Source organism: Salvelinus sp. IW2-2015, linkage group LG4q.1:29 (assembly GCF_002910315.2).
Source record: "Salvelinus sp. IW2-2015 linkage group LG4q.1:29, ASM291031v2, whole genome shotgun sequence".
Taxonomy (NCBI): domain Eukaryota; kingdom Metazoa; phylum Chordata; class Actinopteri; order Salmoniformes; family Salmonidae; genus Salvelinus; species Salvelinus sp. IW2-2015.
The window spans coordinates 56033684-56055009 of NC_036842.1; the positions used below are offsets into that span (position 1 = coordinate 56033684).

The 21326-nt window shown below is 46.7% G+C and overlaps 1 protein-coding gene across 3 annotated transcripts in view; it reads left to right on the plus strand.

Annotated features, from left to right (window-relative positions):
• Positions 1-259: 259 nt before the first annotated feature.
• The window catches only part of LOC111962195 (voltage-dependent calcium channel subunit alpha-2/delta-4), an 85025-nt gene continuing 63958 nt past the window's right edge, over positions 260-21326 (plus strand). For all 3 annotated transcript variants that reach the window (XM_023985085.2, XM_023985086.2, XM_023985087.2), the window contains exons 1-7: positions 260-690; positions 9854-9935; positions 11690-11806; positions 12066-12125; positions 12395-12557; positions 12824-12955; positions 13225-13285. In XM_023985085.2, coding sequence (XP_023840853.1) covers positions 413-690; positions 9854-9935; positions 11690-11806; positions 12066-12125; positions 12395-12557; positions 12824-12955; positions 13225-13285 — 893 coding nt within the window. In that variant the 5' untranslated portion in view covers positions 260-412. The remainder of the gene's footprint in view (positions 691-9853; positions 9936-11689; positions 11807-12065; positions 12126-12394; positions 12558-12823; positions 12956-13224; positions 13286-21326) is intronic.

The following is a 21326-nucleotide window of genomic DNA, read 5'->3' on the forward strand; positions in this document are numbered from 1 at the left end:
GCTGACTGAGACATTGGAGAGGAGCCATAGATACCACCGGTACAGATGTCTTCCTCAGGCGACACAGTGGGCCCAGGCAGGATGGGACTACTACCCAGGGCTGACACAGTGGACCCTTACAGGATGGGACTACTACCCAGGGCTGACACAGTGGACCCTTACAGGATGGGACTAGGACCCAGGGCTGACACAGTGGACCCTTACAGGATGGGACTAGGACCCAGGGCTACACAGTGGACCCTTACAGATGGGACTAGGACCCAGGGCTGACACAGTGGACCCTTACAGGATGGGACTGGACCCAGGGCTGACACAGTGGACCCTTACAGGATGGGACTAGGACCCAGGGCTGACACAGTGGACCCTTAAGGATGGACTAGGACCCAGGGCTGACACAGTGGACCCTTACAGGATGGGACTAGGACCCAGGGCTGACACAGTTGACCCTTACAGGATGGGACTAGGACCCAGGGTTGACACAGTGGACCCTTACATGATGGGACTAGGACCCAGGGCTGACACAGTGGACCCTTACAGGATGGGACTAGGACCCAGGGMCGAGCCAGGTGGAGTAACGAACAGGCTGGGACCCAGAGGGACTCCAGCGGGGCTGAGGCTGGGCCTGTGGATCCTGTGTTTCAGCTGGTTCTGCTTCACTGCTCACGCTCAGATGAAGATACCACCTGAGACGTGAGTAGCCCCTTAGTGCTATCATGTAGTACTGCTCACCTCCAGCAGTCTCTCCTTTAAAGTTTCTATTCATACAGGCTACTGAGGCTTTGTGTGTCAGCTACACCTCAGATGTGGAGGCACAAGTGGGCTAAATCTATCACTTGGTGCAGTGGTATTCTTACTGTACTATCTCAAATATATAATTCCCTGTTGGTCCAGCACTGTGTGATATGTAGCAATCCTCCAGTTGGCCTTTGATGTTGATGAGTCTCCACAGTTTTATCAGCAGCTTGTCACCCTGAGATTCAAGTGACTGGCTTTTACAGTACGCTTCTAACAAATGTAATTGTTGCACTTGGTAAATTTTTGAGGAAGTACGTTTTCTGACCAGCCGAATCCAGCCATTTATAGTAGGGGGACAAAAGTGTCTGCTAAAAGGCATATAAGGAGGTGGATTTCTAGATTGAACCTCTATTCCAATACGGTCTGTCTGACTGACTGGCTGGTTATTGTTGTTTATCTGCAGTCAATCTGCTGTTTGGTTTGTTTCAAGGCCTGATTACACATTGACCCTGATTCCTCTCTCCTCTGCCTCCGCTTCACTCCCTCCGCTATAATTGAACCCCATCCAACTGTCACCAAAATCACAGCACCTAAAAAGGTCCCATGAGCCAGGGAGATTAATCACGCTCGAGTCCCACACTCTGCACTCTGCTTGTCAGCCCGTCTGGCCCTGTGTTCACATTCATCTCTCATCCCACCATATTAGGGGACAGTGCCAGCGGTCAGCCAGGCCAGTTCCACAACATGATTTGATGTGATGTGATTCATCATCCGGCGTCAAAGCCAGGATTTTTTCCCCCTTGCTTTCAAAATCCAGATTTTCTCCACTTGTGGAAATTCAGCCACCATTTTACTTTGCTGGAAGAGAACAAACATCGTCATCAGGTCACTCAGTGTGCTGATGTGATGGAGTGTTTGTCACGTGGTTTACTACATTACATTTCGCTTCATCCCATGTGGGACAAGGCTAGCCTTGTCTTTGTGATAAAATGCATTGCTGTTTCCCCAAGGCACAATGGGGAGTGCTGGCTGTTCTGTGCTTGTCTGTTTCTGTAGATTAGATTTGTAGGCTAATACAGGGCTGGCGTTGGACAAACGGGATATTCTCCTGAGCTTACATACATTTAAATCCTTGAGTCAGGCCGAATATCATATTGATTGACCCAAAGCTGTCTCGCTCTTCAAAGTTGCCAACAGCTTATTGCTGGCAGTTCCACTGGTTTTTAAGCCAGTGTGTTATAGATAAAATATACTTGACCCACTAACAGGCAACATTTGGCATAGGACGTCATTGTCTTGCTTTTGCAACCAGTAATAAATCTGACCATGAGGAAACGAAAGACTCCATAATGACATCCGTGCAACCGGTTTTACCAACCAAGTTAGTTTTTTACCAAGAAGCATTTCTCCCATAGGCTGCCAATTCCCAGTAAGCAGTGGTCAGTTCAGTCACTGCCAGTGGCTGTTTGTGCAGGTAGTGGTCCAAAGTGCCGGTCATATGATCGGTTGACCACTGTTTTTTTGCAGGACTCTTCCCTCACCCATTTGGGCCGGGCCAATAGCCAGGGGTATCACACCACATTGGTAGACAGATGGTCATGCAGACCGGAGTGTGTTGTCAGAGGAACCTCCTGTGAGCAGACCTGCATGTTAACTTGCCCCACACTGGGTCCATCACTGCCTGAAGCCTCAGCAGGACTGTGGTAGTCTGATCCAAGGTGTTATCACTGCAGACCTGGATTTGATTTGATCTGTAGTTTTAACTGTGCTTTGCGGAAAGTAACTATTTTTCCCGGGGGAACCAACAGTTACTTTGGAGGGTGACTCCAACTATTTGAAAACAGATCTCAGAAAGTGACTACTTTTCAAAACTATATTAATACAGATCTGAGAAAGCAAAAACTTTTTCAAAATATTTTAGTACAGATCACAGGAAGTTACTTCAACTAATGGCAGGGCTGTATCTGGAACTGCATGTTGATGATAGAAATATAATGAATAGAGCACACACAATCTCATATACTATTCCAATCTAGCTGACAGCCATATTTGATCTACACAATACATTTCTATACATTTCAATACATTTCTAACATTCGGTAAATGTCCATTCTCAATATCCATTAACCCAGGTGTATATAATCAAGTTGTCACGTTCGTCGTTTGGTGGAAGAGAGGAGGACCAAGGCGCAGCGTGATAGTAATACATTCTTCTATTTATTAAACGAAACGAAGAACACTTAAACAAACTATATGTCACGTTCCTGACCTTATTTTCCTTTGTTTAGCTTTGTTTAGTTGGTCAGGACGTGAGCTGGGTGGGCAGTCTATGTTATGTGTTTCTATGTTTAGGTTAATTGGAAATTAGCCTTATATGGTTCTCAATCAGGGGCAGGTGTTTGACGTTTCCTCTGATTGAGAACCATATTAAGGTAGGCTGTTCACACTGTTTGTTGGTGGGTGATTGTCTTCCRTGTCAGTGTTTGTACCACACGGGACTGTTTCGTTTGTTTAGTCTGTACSTGTTCGTGCGTTCTTCGTTATATGTAAGTTCACATGTTCAGGTCTGTCTACGTCGTTTTGTTGTTTTGTAGTTATTCAAGTGTGCTTCGTGTTCGTCTTGTTTAATAAATCAACATGTATTCATCACCAGCTGCGTTTTGGTCCGATCCATGCTCCTCCTCAGACGAGGAGGAGAACAACCGTTACAGAATCACCCACCAACCAAGGACCAAGCAGCGGTGGAAAAAGCAGCAGCAGCGCAAGAAGGAGGAATGGACATGGGAGGATGTTTTGGACAGCAAGGGTTGCTACACATGGGAGGAGATCCTGGCTGGAAAAGATCGCCTCCCATGGGAACAGCTGGAGGCAGTTAGGAGAGCAGAGGCAACCGGAGAGAGGAACCGGAGTTATGAAGGTACACGGCTAGCACGGAAGCCTGTGAGTCAAGCCCAAAAATTTCTTGGGGGGGTGGCTAAAGGGTAGTGTGGCGAAGTCAGGTAGGAGACCTGCGCCAACTTCCCGATCTTACCGTGGAGAGCGAGAGTACGGGCAGACACCGTGTTATGCGGWARAGSGCACGGTGTCTCCTGTACGTGTGYATAGCCCGGTKCGGKWYATTCCASCTCCMCGYAYYGGYMGGGCTAGATTGRGCATTGARCCAGGTGCCATGAAGCCGGCTCAACGCGTCTGGTCTCCAGTGCGTCTCCTCGGGCCGGCATACATGGCACCAGCCTTACGCATGGTGTCCCCGGTTCGCCAACACAGCCCAGTGCGGGTTATTCCACCTCCCCGCACTGGTTGGGGTACGGGGAGTATACAACCAGGTAAGGTTGGGCAGGCTCGGTGCTCAAGGGAGCCAGTACGCCTGCACGGTCCGGTATATCCGGCGCCACCTCCCCGCCCCAGCCCAGTACCACCAGTGCCTACACCACGCACCAGGCTTCCTGTGCGTCTCCAGAGCCCTGTTCCTCCTCCACGCACTAGCCCTATGGTGCGTGTCTCCAGCCCGGTACCACCAGTTCCGGCACCACGCACCAAGCCTCCTGTGCGTCTCCAGAGTCCTGTGCGTCCTGTTGCTGCTCCCCGCACTAGCCTTAAGGTGCGTGTCCTTAGCCCGGTACCTCCAGTTCCGGCACCACGCACCAGGCCTACAGTGCGCCTCAGCCGGCCAGAGTCTGCCGTCTGCCCAGCGGCGCCTGAACTGCCCGTCTGTCCTGAGCCTTCAAAGCCGCCCGTCTGTCCTGAGCCTTCAAAGCCGCCCGTCTGTCCTGAGCCTTCAAAGCCGCCCGTCTGTCCTGAGCCTTCAAAGCCGGCCCGTCCTGTCCTGAGCCCTTTAAGCCGTCCGTCAGACAGGAGCCGCTAGAGCCGTCCGCCCAGACAGGAGCCGCTAGAGCCTTTCGCCAGACAGGAGCCGCTAGAGCCTTCCGCCAGAAGAGCCGCTAGAGCTTCGCCAGACAGGAGCCACTAGAGCCTTCCGCCAGACAGGAGCCGCTAGAGCCTTCCGCCAGACAGAGCCGCCAGAGCCGTCAGCCAGCCATGAGCAGCCAGAGCCGTCAGCCAGCCATGAGCAGCCAAACGCCTCAGCCAGCCATGGAGCAGGACAGAGCCGTCAGCCAGCCATGAGCAGCCAGAGCCGTCAGCCAGCATGAGCAGCCAGAGCCGTCAGCCAGCCATGAGCAGCCAGAGCCGTCAGCCAGCCATGAGCACAGAGCCGTCAGCCAGCCATGAGCAGCCAGAGCCGTCAGCCAGCCATGAGCAGCCAGAGCCGTCAGCCAGCCATGAGCAGCCAGAGCCGTCAGCCAGCCATGAGCAGCCACAGCCGTCAGCAGCCATGAGCAGCCAGAGCCGTCAGCCAGCCATGACCAGCCAGAGCCTCAGCCAGCCATGACCAGCCAGAGCCGTTAGACATCTCGGAGCTGCCCCTCAGTCCGGAGCTGCCCCTCAGTCCGGAGCTGCACCTCAGTCCGGTGCTGCCCCTCAGTCCGGTGCTGCTCCTCAGTCTGGTGCTGCCCCTCAGTCTGGTGCTGCCCCTCAGTCTGGTGCTGCCCTCAGTCTGGTGCTTCCCCTCAGTCCGGAGCTGCCTCTCAGTCCGGTGCTGCCCCTCATTCCGGTGTTGCCCCTTAGTCCGGTGCTCCCTTAATCCAGGTGGGTTAATTTGGAGGGTGGCCATTGGGAGGAGGCTACGGAAGCGGGGATGACTATGGGGACAACGTCCAGAGCCGAGCCGCCACCGTGACAGATGCCCACCCAGACCCCCCTATAGGTTCAGTTTTGCGGCCCGGAATCCGCATCTTGACGGGGGGGGGGGTACTGTCACGTTCCTGACCTTATTTTCCTTTGTTTAGCTTTGTTTAGTTGGTCAGGACGTGAGCTGGGTGGGCAGTCTATGTTATGTGTTTCTATGTTTAGGTTCATTGGAAATTAGCCTTATATGGTTCTCAATCAGGGGCAGGTGTTTGACGTTTCCTCTGATTGAGAACCATATTAAGGTAGGCTGTTCACACTGTTTGTTGGTGGGTGATTGTCTTCCATGTCAGTGTTTGTACCACACGGGACTGTTTCGTTTGTTTAGTCTGTACCTGTTCGTGCGTTCTTCGTTATATGTAAGTTCACATGTTCAGGTCTGTCTACGTCGTTTTGTTGTTTTGTAGTTATTCAAGTGTGCTTCGTGTTCGTCTTGTTTAATAAATCAACATGTATTCATCACCAGCTGCGTTTTGGTCCGATCCATGCTCCTCCTCAGACGAGGAGGAGAACAACCGTTACACTATACAAAACAACAAAACGAACGTGAAGCTAAATACGAAAAGTGCAGGCACAGGCAACTTACACATAGACAATAACCCACGAAATCCCTAAAGAATATGGCTGCCTAAATATGGTTCCCAATCAGAGACAATGATAAACAGCTGCCTCTAATTGAGAACCAATCTAGGCAACCATAGACATACAAACACCTAGACTAGAAAACACCCCATAAACATACAAAACCCCTAGACAAGACAAAACACATAAATCCCCCATGTCACACCCTGACCTAACCAAAATAATAAAGAAAACAAAGATAACTAAGGCCAGGGCGTGACACAAGTGAAACCAATTAACCAATAATATTTTGTACAGATAAGTATAAATAAGTTGCGACGCTCAACTACTGTATGGCTCTACGACATGACACTGAACATTTATTTTATGATACTTGAAAAAACTGTAATTCAAAAGCCAATTGTAAACAATGCATACAGCAAGTTGGATGCTTACACAGCAAACTCTCAAGTGTAATAAATAAATAATTAACAACACCAAAAGTGTGGAGTCTGTGGACCCAAATAGACACCAGAACAGTGTTAAATTAAATCCTTATTCAAATATTTCCCAGAGTGCATTGCCTTTCGAGTAAATTGTAGAGTTACCACTCATGACTATATTTGTTAGTGGCAGAGACATGTTTGTTGCATTCATCCATTTTCGATCCTATGGACTACACCAATTGAGTTCCTAAGCTCTTACATTTTTTTAAACACAATACCACACTCTAAATCAGGGATGGGCAACTTTGATGGGGGTGGGTGTCACAAGAAATCGTAACTCATCATGAGGGGCCACAGTTTTAGAGTTAATTTTGTGCAGTTCTACACATTTTGCCATGAGGCAAAGAGAAGGTTTTTCAAACTAATTTCATGCATATTTTTAGTTTTCGTGTTAATTCTGTGCAATTCTTCACATTTTGCCATGGGGTGTAAAGAAAATGTTGATGTTTTAAAGCTAGTTTGATGCAATTCTACACATTTTGCCACGGGGCAGAGAGACATGTTTGCAGTTTTTAATATGATATCTGAGTGAGACTGACTAGAAAATCAATGGGGGTCTAATCAAGCTCTAATTCGGCCTAGCTGGCCACTAGACTAACTTACCAAACAAACATTTGGCGGATGCATTGTTACCTACCCTTACCACCTGGGGGTGGCCCGTCAGGAAGTCCAGGATCCAGTTGCAGAGGGAGGTCTTTAGTCCCAGGGTTCTTAGTTTAGTGTTGAGAGTTGAGGGCAATATGGTGTTGAACGCTGAGCTGTAGTCAATGAATGGCATTCCCACATAGGTGTTCCTTTTGTCCAGGTGGGAAATGGAAGTGTTGAGTGCCATAGAGATTGCATCATCTGTAGATCTGTTGGAGCGGTATTCTAATTGGAGTGGGTCTAGGGTTCCTGGGATAATGGTGTTGATGTGAGCCATGACCAGCCTTTCAAAGCACTTCATGGCTACAGACGTGAGTGCTACGGGTCGGTAGTCATTTAGGCAGGTTACCTTAGTGTTCTTGGGCACAGGGACTATGGTGGTCTGCTTGAAACATGTTGGTATTACAGACTCAGTCAGGGACAGGTTGAAAATGTCCATGATTWCACTTGCCAGTTGGTCAAGCCATGCTCGGAGTACACGTCCTTGTAATCCGTCTGGCCCCRCGGCCTTGTGAATGTTGACCTGTTTAAAAAGTGTTACTCACATCGGCTACGGAGAACATGATCACACAGTCGTCCAGAACAGCTGATGCTCTCATGTATACTTCAGTGTTACTTGCCTCGAAGCGAGCATAGAAGTAATTTAGCTTGTATGATAGGCTCGTGTCACTGGGCAGCTCGCGGCTGTGCTTCTCTTTGTAGTCTGTAATAGTTTGCAAGCCCTGCCACATACGACGGGCGTCGGAGCCGGTGTTGTACAATTCAATATTAGTCCTGTATTGACACTTTTCCTGTTAGATTATTCGTCAGAGGGCATAGCGGGATTTCTTATAAACTTCCGGGTTTGAGTCCCACTCCTTGAAAGCAGCAGCTCTACCCTTTAGCTCAGTGTGGATGTTGCCTGTAATCCATGGCTTCTGGTTGAGGTATGTATGTACAGTCACTGTGGGGACGACGTCATCGATGCACTTATTGATGAAGCCAGTGACTTATGTGGTTTACTCCTCAATGCCATCGGAAAAATCCCGGAACATATTCCAGTCTATGCTAGCAAAACAGTCCTGTAGCTTAGCATCTGCTTCGTCTGACCACTTCCTTACTGACCGAGTCACTGGTGCTTCCTGCTTTAGTTTTTGCTTGTAAGCAGAGGGGATAGAATTATGGTGAGATTTGCCAAATGGAGGGCGAGGGAGAGCTTTGTACGGATCTCTGTGTGTGGAGTGAAGGTGGTCTAGAGTTTTTTTCCCTCTGGTTGCACATTTAACATGCTGGTAGAAATTAGGTAAAACGAATTTGAGTTTCCCTGCATTAAAGTCCCCATACACTAGGAGCGCCACCTCTGGATGAGCATTTTCCTGTTTGCTTATGGCTGTATACAGCTCATTGAGTTTGAGCTTAGTGCCAGCATCAGTTTGTGGTGGTATATAGACAGCTACGAAAAATACATCTGAAAACTCTCTTGGCAAATAGTATGGTCTACAGCTTATCATGAGATACTCTACCTCAGGTGAGAAAACCTTGAGACTTCCTTAGATTTCGTGCACCAGCTGTTGTTTACAAACATATATAGACAGCCACCCCTTGTCTTACCAGAGGTCATTGTTATATCCTGCAGAAAAAGCTTAAAACCCACAAGCTGTATGTTATTCATGTTGTCGTTCAGCCACGACTCGGTGACACATAAGATGTTACAGTTTATAATGTCCCGTTGGTAGGATATGCTTGATTGTAGTTCGTCTATTTTATTATCGATTGATTGTACGTTGGCTAATTGGACTGTCGGTAAAGGTAGATTACCCTCTCGGCGTCGGATCCTTCCAAGGCACACGGACCTTTGTCTCTTTCTCCTGCGAATGACGGGGATGAGGGCCTTGTCGGGCATCTGAAGTAAATCCTTCCTGTCCGAATCGCTGAAGAAAAAGTACTAGTCCAGTACGCGGTGAGTAATCACTGTCCTGATATCTAGAAGCTCTTTTCGGTCATAAGACACGGTGGCAGAAACATTATTTACAAAACAAGTTACAAGTAACACGACAAAACATACACAATAGCACAATTGGTTACAAGATCGTAAAACGGCAAGCATCTCCCTTGGCGGCATTCTTTGTAATGAGGTCGTGAGGAGCAAAGAAATAGCATTACGCCTCATTCTATTTGATTTCCATAAAACACCACATTGGTAGTCTGTCTGTTGACATATAAAGAGAAAGTTCTATAGGTGCCTTAAAATCATAGCCGCGGGAAGTAGGGGTGCTTAGGGTGCTGCAGCACCCCCTGAAAAATCTGAATTGAAAATTAATAAAAAAGAAGTAGTGCACTGGGCCTTTACTTTACTACTATTAGCAGACCGGTGTAGCCGTCTGTAGCGGGGGCACAACATATTTCTCAGCTTCCCGCGCCTATGCTTAAAATCCAATCGTGCTTGAGGGGCACCTGGAACCTTCTACTGACCCACATCAACCATGGACAGATTAAACAAATTTGGCATTACAGTTGTGATATTCATGGCCTTTTTTGGCACATGAGTCCAGTCTGGGTTTAGGGTGTCATGTAAACAGCAAGGCCAAAATCTTGATGATTATATTCTATCATGGACAGGATGATAGATTATCTATCATCCCTCACTATCCATCACCTCTCTCTCTCTCTATCTCTCTCAGGGTCCAAGTTTGGGCAAATGTCCTTTCAGTGCAACTACGCGAGGCTGCCACAAGATACTCGGGAGCTAACATTCTGCAAAAGGTAAAAAAATATGGGTTTTATTTGGGGGTTGTTCCCTAAACGAGAATGAGACCGAATTAACATCTACCACAGGACAAAAACAGCTCCACTAACCACACATATGATCTACCATTTCAACCCACTGATCACCATCTTCCCCATACTTTCCTTGTCTCATCACATGTATAACCTCATGTGGTGCCCCATATTCTCTTCTAACACCACACACTAAAAACAAATGGTTCTACATTATATAGTTCCAAATAAGGCTTATTTGGTTGGTAACCATAGCAGAAGGTTATTTTCTGAAGGTTCTAAATGGAACCTGTATGGTGCTATAAAGAACCTTTTCCTAAGGTTATATAAAGAACCATTAATAAAATGTTCTATGTAGCACCCAAAAAGGTTATTTATACATGGTTCTTTATAGAACCTTATAGAACCTTTATGGAGAATGGTTCTATAAAGAAAATGTTTTAATCTCAAAAATTAGTCTGGAATAGTGGCCATATTATATTCTTAAAATGCCAGTGGATTCATTGTATTTATTAACAAGTTGAATCAGGTGTGCTAGCTCTGGCACAGCTGGGGGTCCCTGAGGAGAGAATTGAGAACTACAGCCTTAGTCAACGTTTTTCAATAGACACAAGGGCATACATCTTTCATTAGACACCGTCACTGGTCGTAGTCACACATACCATGCAATTGCACAACACCACAGATTACATAAACTGTAATGACACTCTCACTCACCGTTGAACAAAAAGAGTTGTGCCCAAACCATTCCCTAAAATATTCGAATGAGCTGCTGTCCCTACATTTTAATTATCACTAAAAGAGGAAAGAATGCTTTCTTGAACCCTTCCCAAAGAACCCTTGAGGAACCCTCATTTTTTTGTGTTCATCCGTCACCTGTAATCTTATCATGTCCACTAAGGTACAGTGAGCCAGCTGGTCACACTCTTTCTGCAGTGCACACTGTAGAGTGGAGTGGAGTGGAGTCAAGGGAAGGGAGATACTTGGCACAGCTAGTGGCCCAAGGCAGCAGACAAAGACACCCATGGTACAGGGCAGCTAGGCTACAAATGCGATCACACTAATATAATGTAGGAACCAGGAACTCTTTACCATAATGATAATCAGGATGTTGTGTCCTCCTGTACTTGTTTCAGATGGTCATGTTCCAATCTTGTCTTTACTATTTAGTTTGTTTGCTTGTCTCTACTCTTAGTTATAATAATTCAATTTCAATTTTCAACTACTATTTTATGGTATGCTGATGTAGTCTATGCTACGTACTGGATCTACCTCAATATCTGATATTCCTGACATTATGATGACCATTGTGTACTCATTGTACCTGTGAATTGCCAGAGGAAAAATACCTGTATCTAGCATAGCTGAACTCTCTCCCCAACAGAGCTATTCAGTCATGACTCCTCTAATAGCTTTAGAATACACAGTATGACGCGTTCACCCTTCAGTATATGGGTTGCTTGGATTAATTAGGATTAGTGAGTGACTTAATCGAGTAATTAAGATACAAGTAAAGTCAGAGAGCTCTGTTTCGTCTTCAAATGGCTTTACCTAATGGCTCACACTTAACTCTCTGAATYAATCAGCTCCAAGAGAGAATGATACGTGCCACGTTAGCATGACAATGCTGCAATTGGAGCTGTATTTCATTTTCTGTACAAATGGGAAACCAGATGATCAAATATTACATATCAGGCAAACTTAAAGACGTGGTTCAACATCTCCCTTGTTCTTTTCAGAAATTCAGAGATGTAGAGTCCATTATCAAGATAGTGGACATCGATGGTAGAGCCCAAGTGAGGGACTTTTCAGAGGACATAGAGAGAATGCTGGGGTCCAAGATGAAGTCTGTTAAGGTGAGTACCACGGTCGGATACAAGCCACACACACGTTTATTTTTTATTTTTTTAATTCCATAAGAAAACTTTGGCGAGCCACATTAGATCCCCTCGCAGACCAGAATTTGCCATTGGACCATCTGTTGATGTCCCCTGCTGTTATACACTCTTTGCAATATGAGAAGAGCCACCCCCAGAACTTTAACCATGAGTATTGTGGTTGGGCTTGTGGTTTGCAAAACGTCTTTAAATTAATATCTCTTCATTTTCTCCTCAGCGGTTGGCTGAGTCTGCGGAGGATGCAGATTTGTACCACGAGTTCAACAAAACTCTACAGGTTTGTCATTCTGTCTGTGGGAATGTGAGGTCTCAGATGTATCAAAGTAATGCTACTATGAGTATCACAAAGCTGTTCTACAGTACCACAATAGAGATAATGAAATGTCTAACTATCATGCACATTTTGAKGACCACAAAAACACACAATGCCATGAGAAGAAGCTMGTTTCTGATAGAATATACACTGCTAACTTACCCGACTTCCAATCACACTTGATGCATTTGAATGCAACTTTTCCACCTACCTCGTGCTTTTTCCTTCTCCAGTTTGACTACTATAACTCCATGCTGGTGAACACAATGAATGACGATGGTAACTTCATAGAGCTGGGTGGGGAGTTTCCTCTGGAGGAGAATGAGCATTTCAACAACATCCCAGTCAAYACAATGCAGAGTGACGTACAGGTCCCCACCAATGTCTACAACAAAGGTGTGTGTGTGGTGAAGTTGAAACAGACCCTTTGCAGGCCCTTGGATCCAAATCCTCACTTGATGCCCTTGGATGCAAATCCTAATTTATATATGCACGTAACACATATGTTTACATAAATCACACATTGAATTCAACGAGTAGCATGTAAGAACATTGGATTAGGTGTGGCGTAGTCAGCCTTTAAAGTGAAAGGTATTGCTATATGTGATGTTACACGTTCCATCTCACTCATTTGCTGCTCTCTCTATCTTCCCTGTGTAAAGATCCCTACATCCTCAATGGAATCTACATGTCGGAGGCTCTGAATGACGTGTTCATCAATAACTTCAAGAAAGACCCCACCCTCACCTGGCAGTACTTTGGCAGCTCCTCGGGTTTCTTCAGAATCTACCCTGGTAAAGGACTAGGCAGTCGCCCACACAATGTTGATGTCATACGCCCACAGCTCCGTACAGCTGATAGCATAAATCAGCACAGAATTATGTTTAAATCTAGAATAGAACATTTCAGAAAAGATAGCACAGCAAAACATAAAAGCATACTAGCATAGATAAATCATGTCAACGGTCTCTTATGATGTAAATTGCAGCGGTGTTGTAGAATTTAATTGGATGCCATGATGTTTGCTGACTGTGGAGATTGTGTGACTGTATCATTTATACAGGTATCAAATGGACTCCAGATTCAAATGGTGTGGCTGCTTTTGACTGCAGGAACCGTAACTGGTAAGCTACTATCTCTGCATTTAGTAGTGTCTAGGGTGGCCTTGCCCTTGACCAGAGTAGGGAACTGACAGGTATCACGGTGACAAGAGTAAGAGTAAGACACTAATACTGTGACCTCTTACACCCTTAGACTTCCCTTACGGAAACAACACATGATTTCACATGTTGAAAATCACATTATTTCACGTTTCACATTTCCACATGTTTTGCACATGTGAAGTCATGTGAAACCATGTGTTTTTGGAACATTTCACATTTGATATTTCACAGTGGTAGTTTCACATGTGGATGTTCACCTCTGAAATCATGTGAAAACCTGTGTTTCTGGAACACTTCACATGTGATGATATTTCACATGAAGTTTCACGTGGATTTTACAGGTGAAACCATGTGTTTTTGAAATGCTTGTGATGATATTTCATATGAAGTTTCACATGTGATGCCCTGCAAACAAAAATAAGATGTTATGATACACACACAGTGGTTTAAACATAGCGTTTTCAACTTACATATTTGACATAGTGCATTCAGAAAGGATTCAAACCCCTTGACTTTTTCCACATTTTGTTACGTTACAGCCTTAKTCTAACATGTATTAAATAATTTTTCTCCCCTCATCATTCTACACACAATATGAGACTCAAAATTGAGCTCAGGTGCATTATGTTTCCACTGATCATCCTTGAGATGTTTCTACAWCTTGATTGGAGTCCACCTGTRGTAAATTCAATTGATTGGACATGATTTGGAAAGGCACACACCTGTCTATATAAGGTCCCACAGTTGACAGTGCATGTCAGAGCAAAAAAACAAGCCATGAGGTCAAAGGAATTGTCTGTAGAGCTCCGAGACAGGATTGTGTTGAGTCACAGATYTGGGGAAGGGTACCAAAACATTTCTGCAGCATTGAAGGTAACACAGTGGCCTCCTTCATTCTTAAATGAAAGAAGTTTGGAAACACCAAGACTCTTCCTAGAGCTGGCCGCCCAGCCAAACGGAGCAAAATGGGAGAGAAGGGCCTTGGTCAGGGAGGTGACCAAGAACCTGATGGTCACTCTGACAGAGCTCAAGAGTTCCTCTGTGGAGATGGGAGAACCTTCTCTGCAGCACTCCAGCAATAAGATCCTTATGATAGAGTGGCCAGACGGAAGTCACTCTGCAGTAAAAGGCACATGACAGCCTGCTTGGAGTTATCAAAAGGCACTTAAAGGACTCAGACCATGAGAAACAAGATTCTCTGGTGTGATGAAACCAAGATTGAACTCTTTGCCAAGCATCACATCTGGAGGAGACCTAGCACCATCCCTACGGTAAAGCATTCTAATGGCAGCGTCATGCTGTGGGGATGTTTTTCAGCGGCAGGGACTGGGAGACTAGTCAGATTTGAGGGAAAGATGAACGGAGCAAAGTACAGAGAGATCCTTGATGAAAACATGCTCCAGAGCGCTCAAGACCTCAGACTGGGGCGAATGKTTACCTTTCAACAGKACAACGACTCTAGGCACACAGCCAAGACAACGCAGAAGTGGCTTCGRGACAAGTCTCAGTGGCCCAGCCAGAGTCCGGACTTGAACCCAATCGAACATCTCTGGAGAGACTTGAAAATAGTTTTGCAGTGACGCTTCCCATCCAACTTGACAGAGCTTGAGTGGATCTGCAGAGAAGAGTGGGAGATACTCCCCAAATACAGGTGTGCCAAGCTTGTAGCGTCATACCCAAGAAGACTCTAGGCTGTAATCTCTGCCTAAGGTGCTTCAACACAGTATTGAGTTATGGGTCTGAAAACTTATGTTAATGTGTTATTTCATTATGTAATTTTTTTATACATTTGTCAAAATGTTTAAAAAAAACGGTTTTGCTTTTTCATTACGGGGTATTGATTGTAGATTGATGAAGTATTTAACTTTTTTTTAAATCCATTTTAGAATAAGGCTGTAACGTAACAAAAAGTGGAAAAGTCAAGGGGTCTGAATACTTTCCGAATGCACTGTACATGACTGTATTGTGCATGTTWATTTATACAGTAATTATTATGATTCAACATGTTTTTACCTGGGATTTTAACTCATAACCTCTTGGTTCACGGCATTATGATCTTCCTGCTACGCCATCATSTCTATGTCAGTAAMGGATTTCACCTGTATTCCTACACTTGGGACTTCAAAGTAAATCTCTTTGTTAAAAATACACGTAAGAAAAWCAAATATATTTATCATATTGATTCAGCAGTAACATTAAAACTTAATCATGTGCCCCATCAACATTACTGAACTATACAGAAAACCCTCAAATTGTTGATATTAGTCAATTAAATTGTCAATTAAATTGCAGATGGCACTGCAGAGATGTATTGTAGGTAAAGAATGTTTAGGGGAATRCTACAGACTTTGTGGAAGAGCAGAAGGATTAGCGTACCTTAAATCCAGCGGTTGTGTGTTAAAATCCCAGGTAGGGAAATATTTTAGCTTTTAACAGTGATAACACATGGAATTGCACATTTGATCAAATGTGAAGTGCTTCAAAAGCCTTTAAAAGTCTTTAAAAATACGTATTTTTTAAATGTTTTCACATGATTTTAGTTGTGAAATGTCACATGTGAAGTGTGCCAAAATAAACTAAACTAGCTTCAGTCTGACTGATAAAACAAATAATGCAGGGAGTTGGTGTTTCATTTAAACTTTGTTGGCAAGTAAACATGTTTCAATAAAAATAGATTAGTCTGTCAATATAGCAAATAAGTAGACATGGCTTATATTTTTTCTGGAGACCCGGTTGTTTACACAGCAGSATGCAGGAACAGTTATGGCAATGTATGACATATATACAGTATAAGAAAAATATACTAACGCTTATAATAAATWAAACAGTTCTACAAAGGGAATACTATGGTGTGTTTTTGGGTAGTGCCGTGAGTTYGGAGTCACTTTTATACAATGGGAGATTGCTGTTATGGGACCTTTCACATCGCCTCTTGAGAGTCAACTTCTTTTTATCAAACGGTATTGTCTGTGAGAGAAAGACGAAAACTTAGTTACACATTCATTGGCAATCATTGTGTACTCTCTGTACTGTAGCAGCATGGTGTAGAATATGAGACATCTCACAGACACATGTTAGCTAGCTAGCTACAACACACAGGTATAGTTAATTAACTCCAAGACTGATATAAATCATAAAGACAAAGTCATTCCTGTACTCCGCCATCATCATCAAAACAATTCTCCAGTTTTGCTCCAAATGAAAGGGCACTGAGGCTAGCTAGGCTAGATAGCTAGCTATAACGTTAGACTACAGACTGTAGTACAGTATATTTTAGATATAGCAAATACACAGCTAGCTAGCTAAACTTGGCTAGCTTGGCTTGTAGAGGTACTAGCAAGCCCCGTTATGGCCGAATCGATCACCAAATTGTGCTGTACTGAACAACACTGCCTTATGTAAAAAGAAAGCTTATATTGCTAGCTAGCTACTGACAGCAAAACAACTTAATTTGTCATTTGCTCTCCTGAGTGCTGGTCCATCTGGTCTAGGCTGCTGCCGCTGCTTGCTGGTCTCGCAATAATTTTTCTCGTAGTCTCAACTCCTCTTAAATGTATTCCAACTCAAATAAATAGTATGTTACTATGTAAAAGAACATAAAAAAAATGTTTTGTTCCTCCAGCTCTTCTTGGGAAGAGGAATCATCAGAAGCAGTCATTGTAGCCAATTATTTAGCATGCTTCTGTGAACCTGTAAACTACTACCACTCCATTTTGAAAAGCCTGCCTTCAACAGTGGAAACAAGGAAGTAGGGCTGCAGTYTTTACAAAGCCAGGGGAAATKAGTGAACCTAGATATAGAAGGTTACGTATGTAACCACAGTTATGTGAGCTATATGGATCACTCCAATATATTGGTATCACTCCCTGGCGGAGGGATGCATCTGAGGTGAGGATTTAAAGATTTACTCCCRTGTACACCTGTGTCACGGCTRARGTCCACCCCTATATATAGACCCCAAGGCCGCAACACRCGTTCTCTACATCMTTTTTGAGGCACCTCTAGCACTGTAGAGGATTGGAGTGATCCATATAGCTCACATAAATCTGGTTACATACGTAACCTTTGTTATGTTTCACTATATTGGATAACTCCAATATATTGGTATACCCATACCAGATTTAGTCGATGCTAGAGGGACCTGGCCAGCCAGCGGATAAGACGCAGGGGCCGTCAATGTGGAAGGGGGGTCCCGGCACAGTCCCCAGAAGTGGAGGGGGCTCTTATACACATCTAGATGTGTATAAGAGACAGGAGTGATCCATATAGCTCACATAAATCTGGTTACATACGTAACCTTTGTTATGTTTCACTATATTGGATCACTCCAATATATTGGTATACCCATACCAGATTTAGTCGATGCTAGAGGGACCTGGCCAGCCAGCGGATAAGACGCAGGGGCCGTCAATGTGGAAGGGGGGTCCGGGCACAAGGGATGTTCACATGCCTGATAAAAGGGATGTTCACATGCCTGTCTGACAGAACCTTTGGGAGGAATGAAGGATTGGGATGGAGAGATATACTCCTCCCACCGGGGTCCATCCGGTAGCACTCAGAACTTACTGAAAGAGCATGGAGCTCACCCACCCTCTTCATGGAAGTAATCACAACCAAGAAAGCCACCTTCATAGAGAGGTGATTCAGGGAGGCAGACTCCAACGGTTTGAAAGGCGGCTTTGCCAAAGCTGCCAAGACCACATTCAGATCCCAGCTCACCATTGAGCGGGACCTAGCTGGACGCAGGCGATGAACCCCCTTCATAAACCTGGAGACCAAGGATATGGCACCCCACTGGCCTGTCCATGGGGTGCCATATGCGGAGGTCCATCCACCGGAGGTCCATGTGCGGAGGTCCATCCACCGCACATGGCAGGCAGATATAGAGGCCAAATACCCTCTCAGAGTAGAGGCTGCCAAACCCTCAACGAAGTGAGACTGCAGGTATTGGAGGACATGCTGCACCCCGCATGACTCGGGCACAACCTCAATATCAGTGCACCAACCTCAATATCAGTGTTCTGCTCATGGAAGAGCAGAACAGCCGCCAGAACAACTGGTATGCCGCAGTTGTAGCCGGTGCCCTTGCGCTCTGAATAGTGTTCATTAAGCCCTCCTGTAGTCCTAACATGGACCTTTGGTGCCGTTCAGCAGCCAAGCCCACAGACTGAGGCGGTGCGGTCTCGGATGCCATAGAGTTCCCCCGGCCTGAGACAGCAGATCGGGTCTCATGGGCCGTTGCCAAGGTSTSCCAGRCAACAGGGATARGATAAGGCTGAACCAGGGTCATCTGGACCCRTATGGGGCCACCAGCAGCAGACGATACTCCGCCATCCTGATCCTGTCTCGCACAGCCTGGATCAGGGGAAAAGGAGGGAATGCATAAAGCTCYATCCYTGGCCAATCGTGAGCCAGAGCATCCAAGCCCAGAGGCCCTGGTGGCTCCGACATGGAGTACCASAGAGGGCAGTGTGCATTGTCCAGGGAGGCAAACAGGTCCACCTGCKCCCTCCYGAACTTGTCCCAYAGATGCTGCACCACTTRGGGATGTAGGTTCCCTCGAGAGMATATCTGCTGCCACATTCAGGATGTCAGGTAYGTGCGCTGCACGTAGAGATGCTAGACATCCCTGAGCCCAGAGAAGKAGCTMCGTGCCATAAGATGGAGGCGGTGGGACCTCAGTCCACCCTGATGGTTGATGTAAGCCACCACTGTGGTGTTGTCCGTTCTCACCAGGACATGTCTTCCCTTCAGTTGYGGAAGRAAAGACCGCAGGGCCAGCAGTACAGCTCAGAGCTCTAGTGTATTGATGTGCCTGCCACTCCAAGGGGGGTAGCCATCAGCCGCTGGCCGACCTGCTCTTGGTCACACCCCCCAGCCGATCTGGGAGGCGTCTGTGCTGACCAGCTCCCGGCGGCACATCCTCAGCATCTCCACCTCACCTGAGAGAAAGGAGTGACAGCGCCACCTCAACAATGCCCTGAGGCACTGGGCGGTCACMCGCAACTGGCGCTTCGGGTGCAGCCGGTGGGAGTTGAACCACCGTTGAAGAGGCTGGAGATGGAGCAGACCCAGGGGAATCAACAACAAGGCCGCCGTCAGCAAATCTAACAGGCGTTGACAGGTCAGGGCGGATACCACCCGCCCCTGCCAAAAGAGGTCGAGACAAGATAAGATCTCCTGAACCCTTCTGGTGGGCAGGCGTGCTCACATGAGGACTGAGTTCAGTTCCATGCCAATGAAGGCCACCCTCTGGGTGGGCGTCAGATGACTCTTCTTGTCATTTAACAGTAATGCACAGCCCGCCGATGTGGGTCAGGAGCATGTCTCTGTCTGACAGGACCTGGGTCCTGGTCGGGGCACAAATCAGCCAATCGTTCAGGTAATTGAGAATCAACAATCCTCKGGACGTGAGAGRTGCCAGGACAGCATCCATCGCCCTTGTGAAAGTGCGGGGTGCCAAGGAGAGGCCTAGGGGAAGAATCATGAATTCGTAAGCCGTCCCWTCGAAAGCKAATCGGAGGTACTGCCAATGAGCTGCGTGAACAGGAACATGAATGTATGCATCCCTCAGTTCCAGCGTCACAAACCACTGGTCCCTGAGTACGGCCTGCAACATGTGGTCTGGGGACAGCATGTGGAAACTCAGTACCTTCAAGTACCCATGGCACCCTTGTCCAGGAGTGAGGAGCTCTCCAGCCACAGGGTTTTCTTCAGGAGGTTGGCCTCCGTGGTGACATGAAAGCCCCTGAAGGACAGGATTTGGAGTCGGTACCCCTCGAGCATTGTGGACAACACTCAGGGGGACTCCTCACCCTCCTCCCACTTTTCCCTTTGAGACCGGGAGAAGTGGCCGAGGCCGGGGAAGTGTGTGTCAGGGGTCCTGCAATGGCCCRCTTCTCCTCTGGGGACTCGAGYGCCTGGGTCCCCCAGGCACRTCCCTATGGCGGTGATGGTTGACAGGTTGTTGCTCCACCGCACACTGTGCCCCTCCCCGCTGTCGTCCCTCAGCACGAGGCAATGGGGTAGGAGAGGGACTCCACCGTCGTTCGGGTGCAGGTGGGTGGYGACGGTCCGTCTGCCTTGGACCTGGGGCCTGAGGAGGTGGCATGAACCGTCTMAGGGTCTCCTTGTCSCTACAAAACTTATCGGTCTGCTCCAGAATGTCATCAAACCCTRGGCCAAACATCAGCCCTGGGGTGATGGGGAGAGTGGCAAACGTGCTCTGGAGAGCAGCTGTCAGATGGGATTGGGCCAGCCAGAGAGGTAACCACCTGCGCCATGGCCCSTTCGTTGGCGCGGGGCACATTCCTCTGGAGCGACGAAAGCAGGCGAGACACCTCCATCGCTTCCCGGAGGAGCTCCTCTTTGCCCTCCTGCAGCCGGGGCAACAGAGTCTGCAGGTACAGGTAGGCCTGCAGCAGCATAGCCATGTTGATAAGGCGGCCAAGAGAGCAGAGGGAGCAATATGTGGCTTTCAAGTCTGCATCAAAGACTCTGGGGGGTCCCGGATTCAGTTGCGGGTTCCGCCCTAAAATCTCCCAGTCCGGGTGGACCATGGCAGCTATCATGGTGTCCATGATCGGGTACTCCTGGGAGGCAGAATGTAATGTTAACGAAATGCAAGTATGACAAAGATACAGATCAACCACACACAGCGAGTGGAGCACTCAAGAGAAGGGGCTGGCTATGTGGCCAGCTGCTCCAAGATGCAAACAGCCAGTGAGTATAATTCCACGCAAGATATTACACTTACCAGTGACTTAACAAGCAAACTTCAGAAAGTTTGTACCTCAAACCATATGGACTTCCGCCGAGAAAATGAAAGAGAATGTGTGTTGCGGCCAGGGGGTCTATATATAGGGGCGKACCCCAGCCGTGACACAGGTGTACACRGGAGTAAATCTGTAAATCCTCACCTCGTATGTATCCCTCCGCCGCGGAGTGATACCAATATATTGGAGTGATCCATATAGTGAAACATAACGTGCAGTGTCCTGGC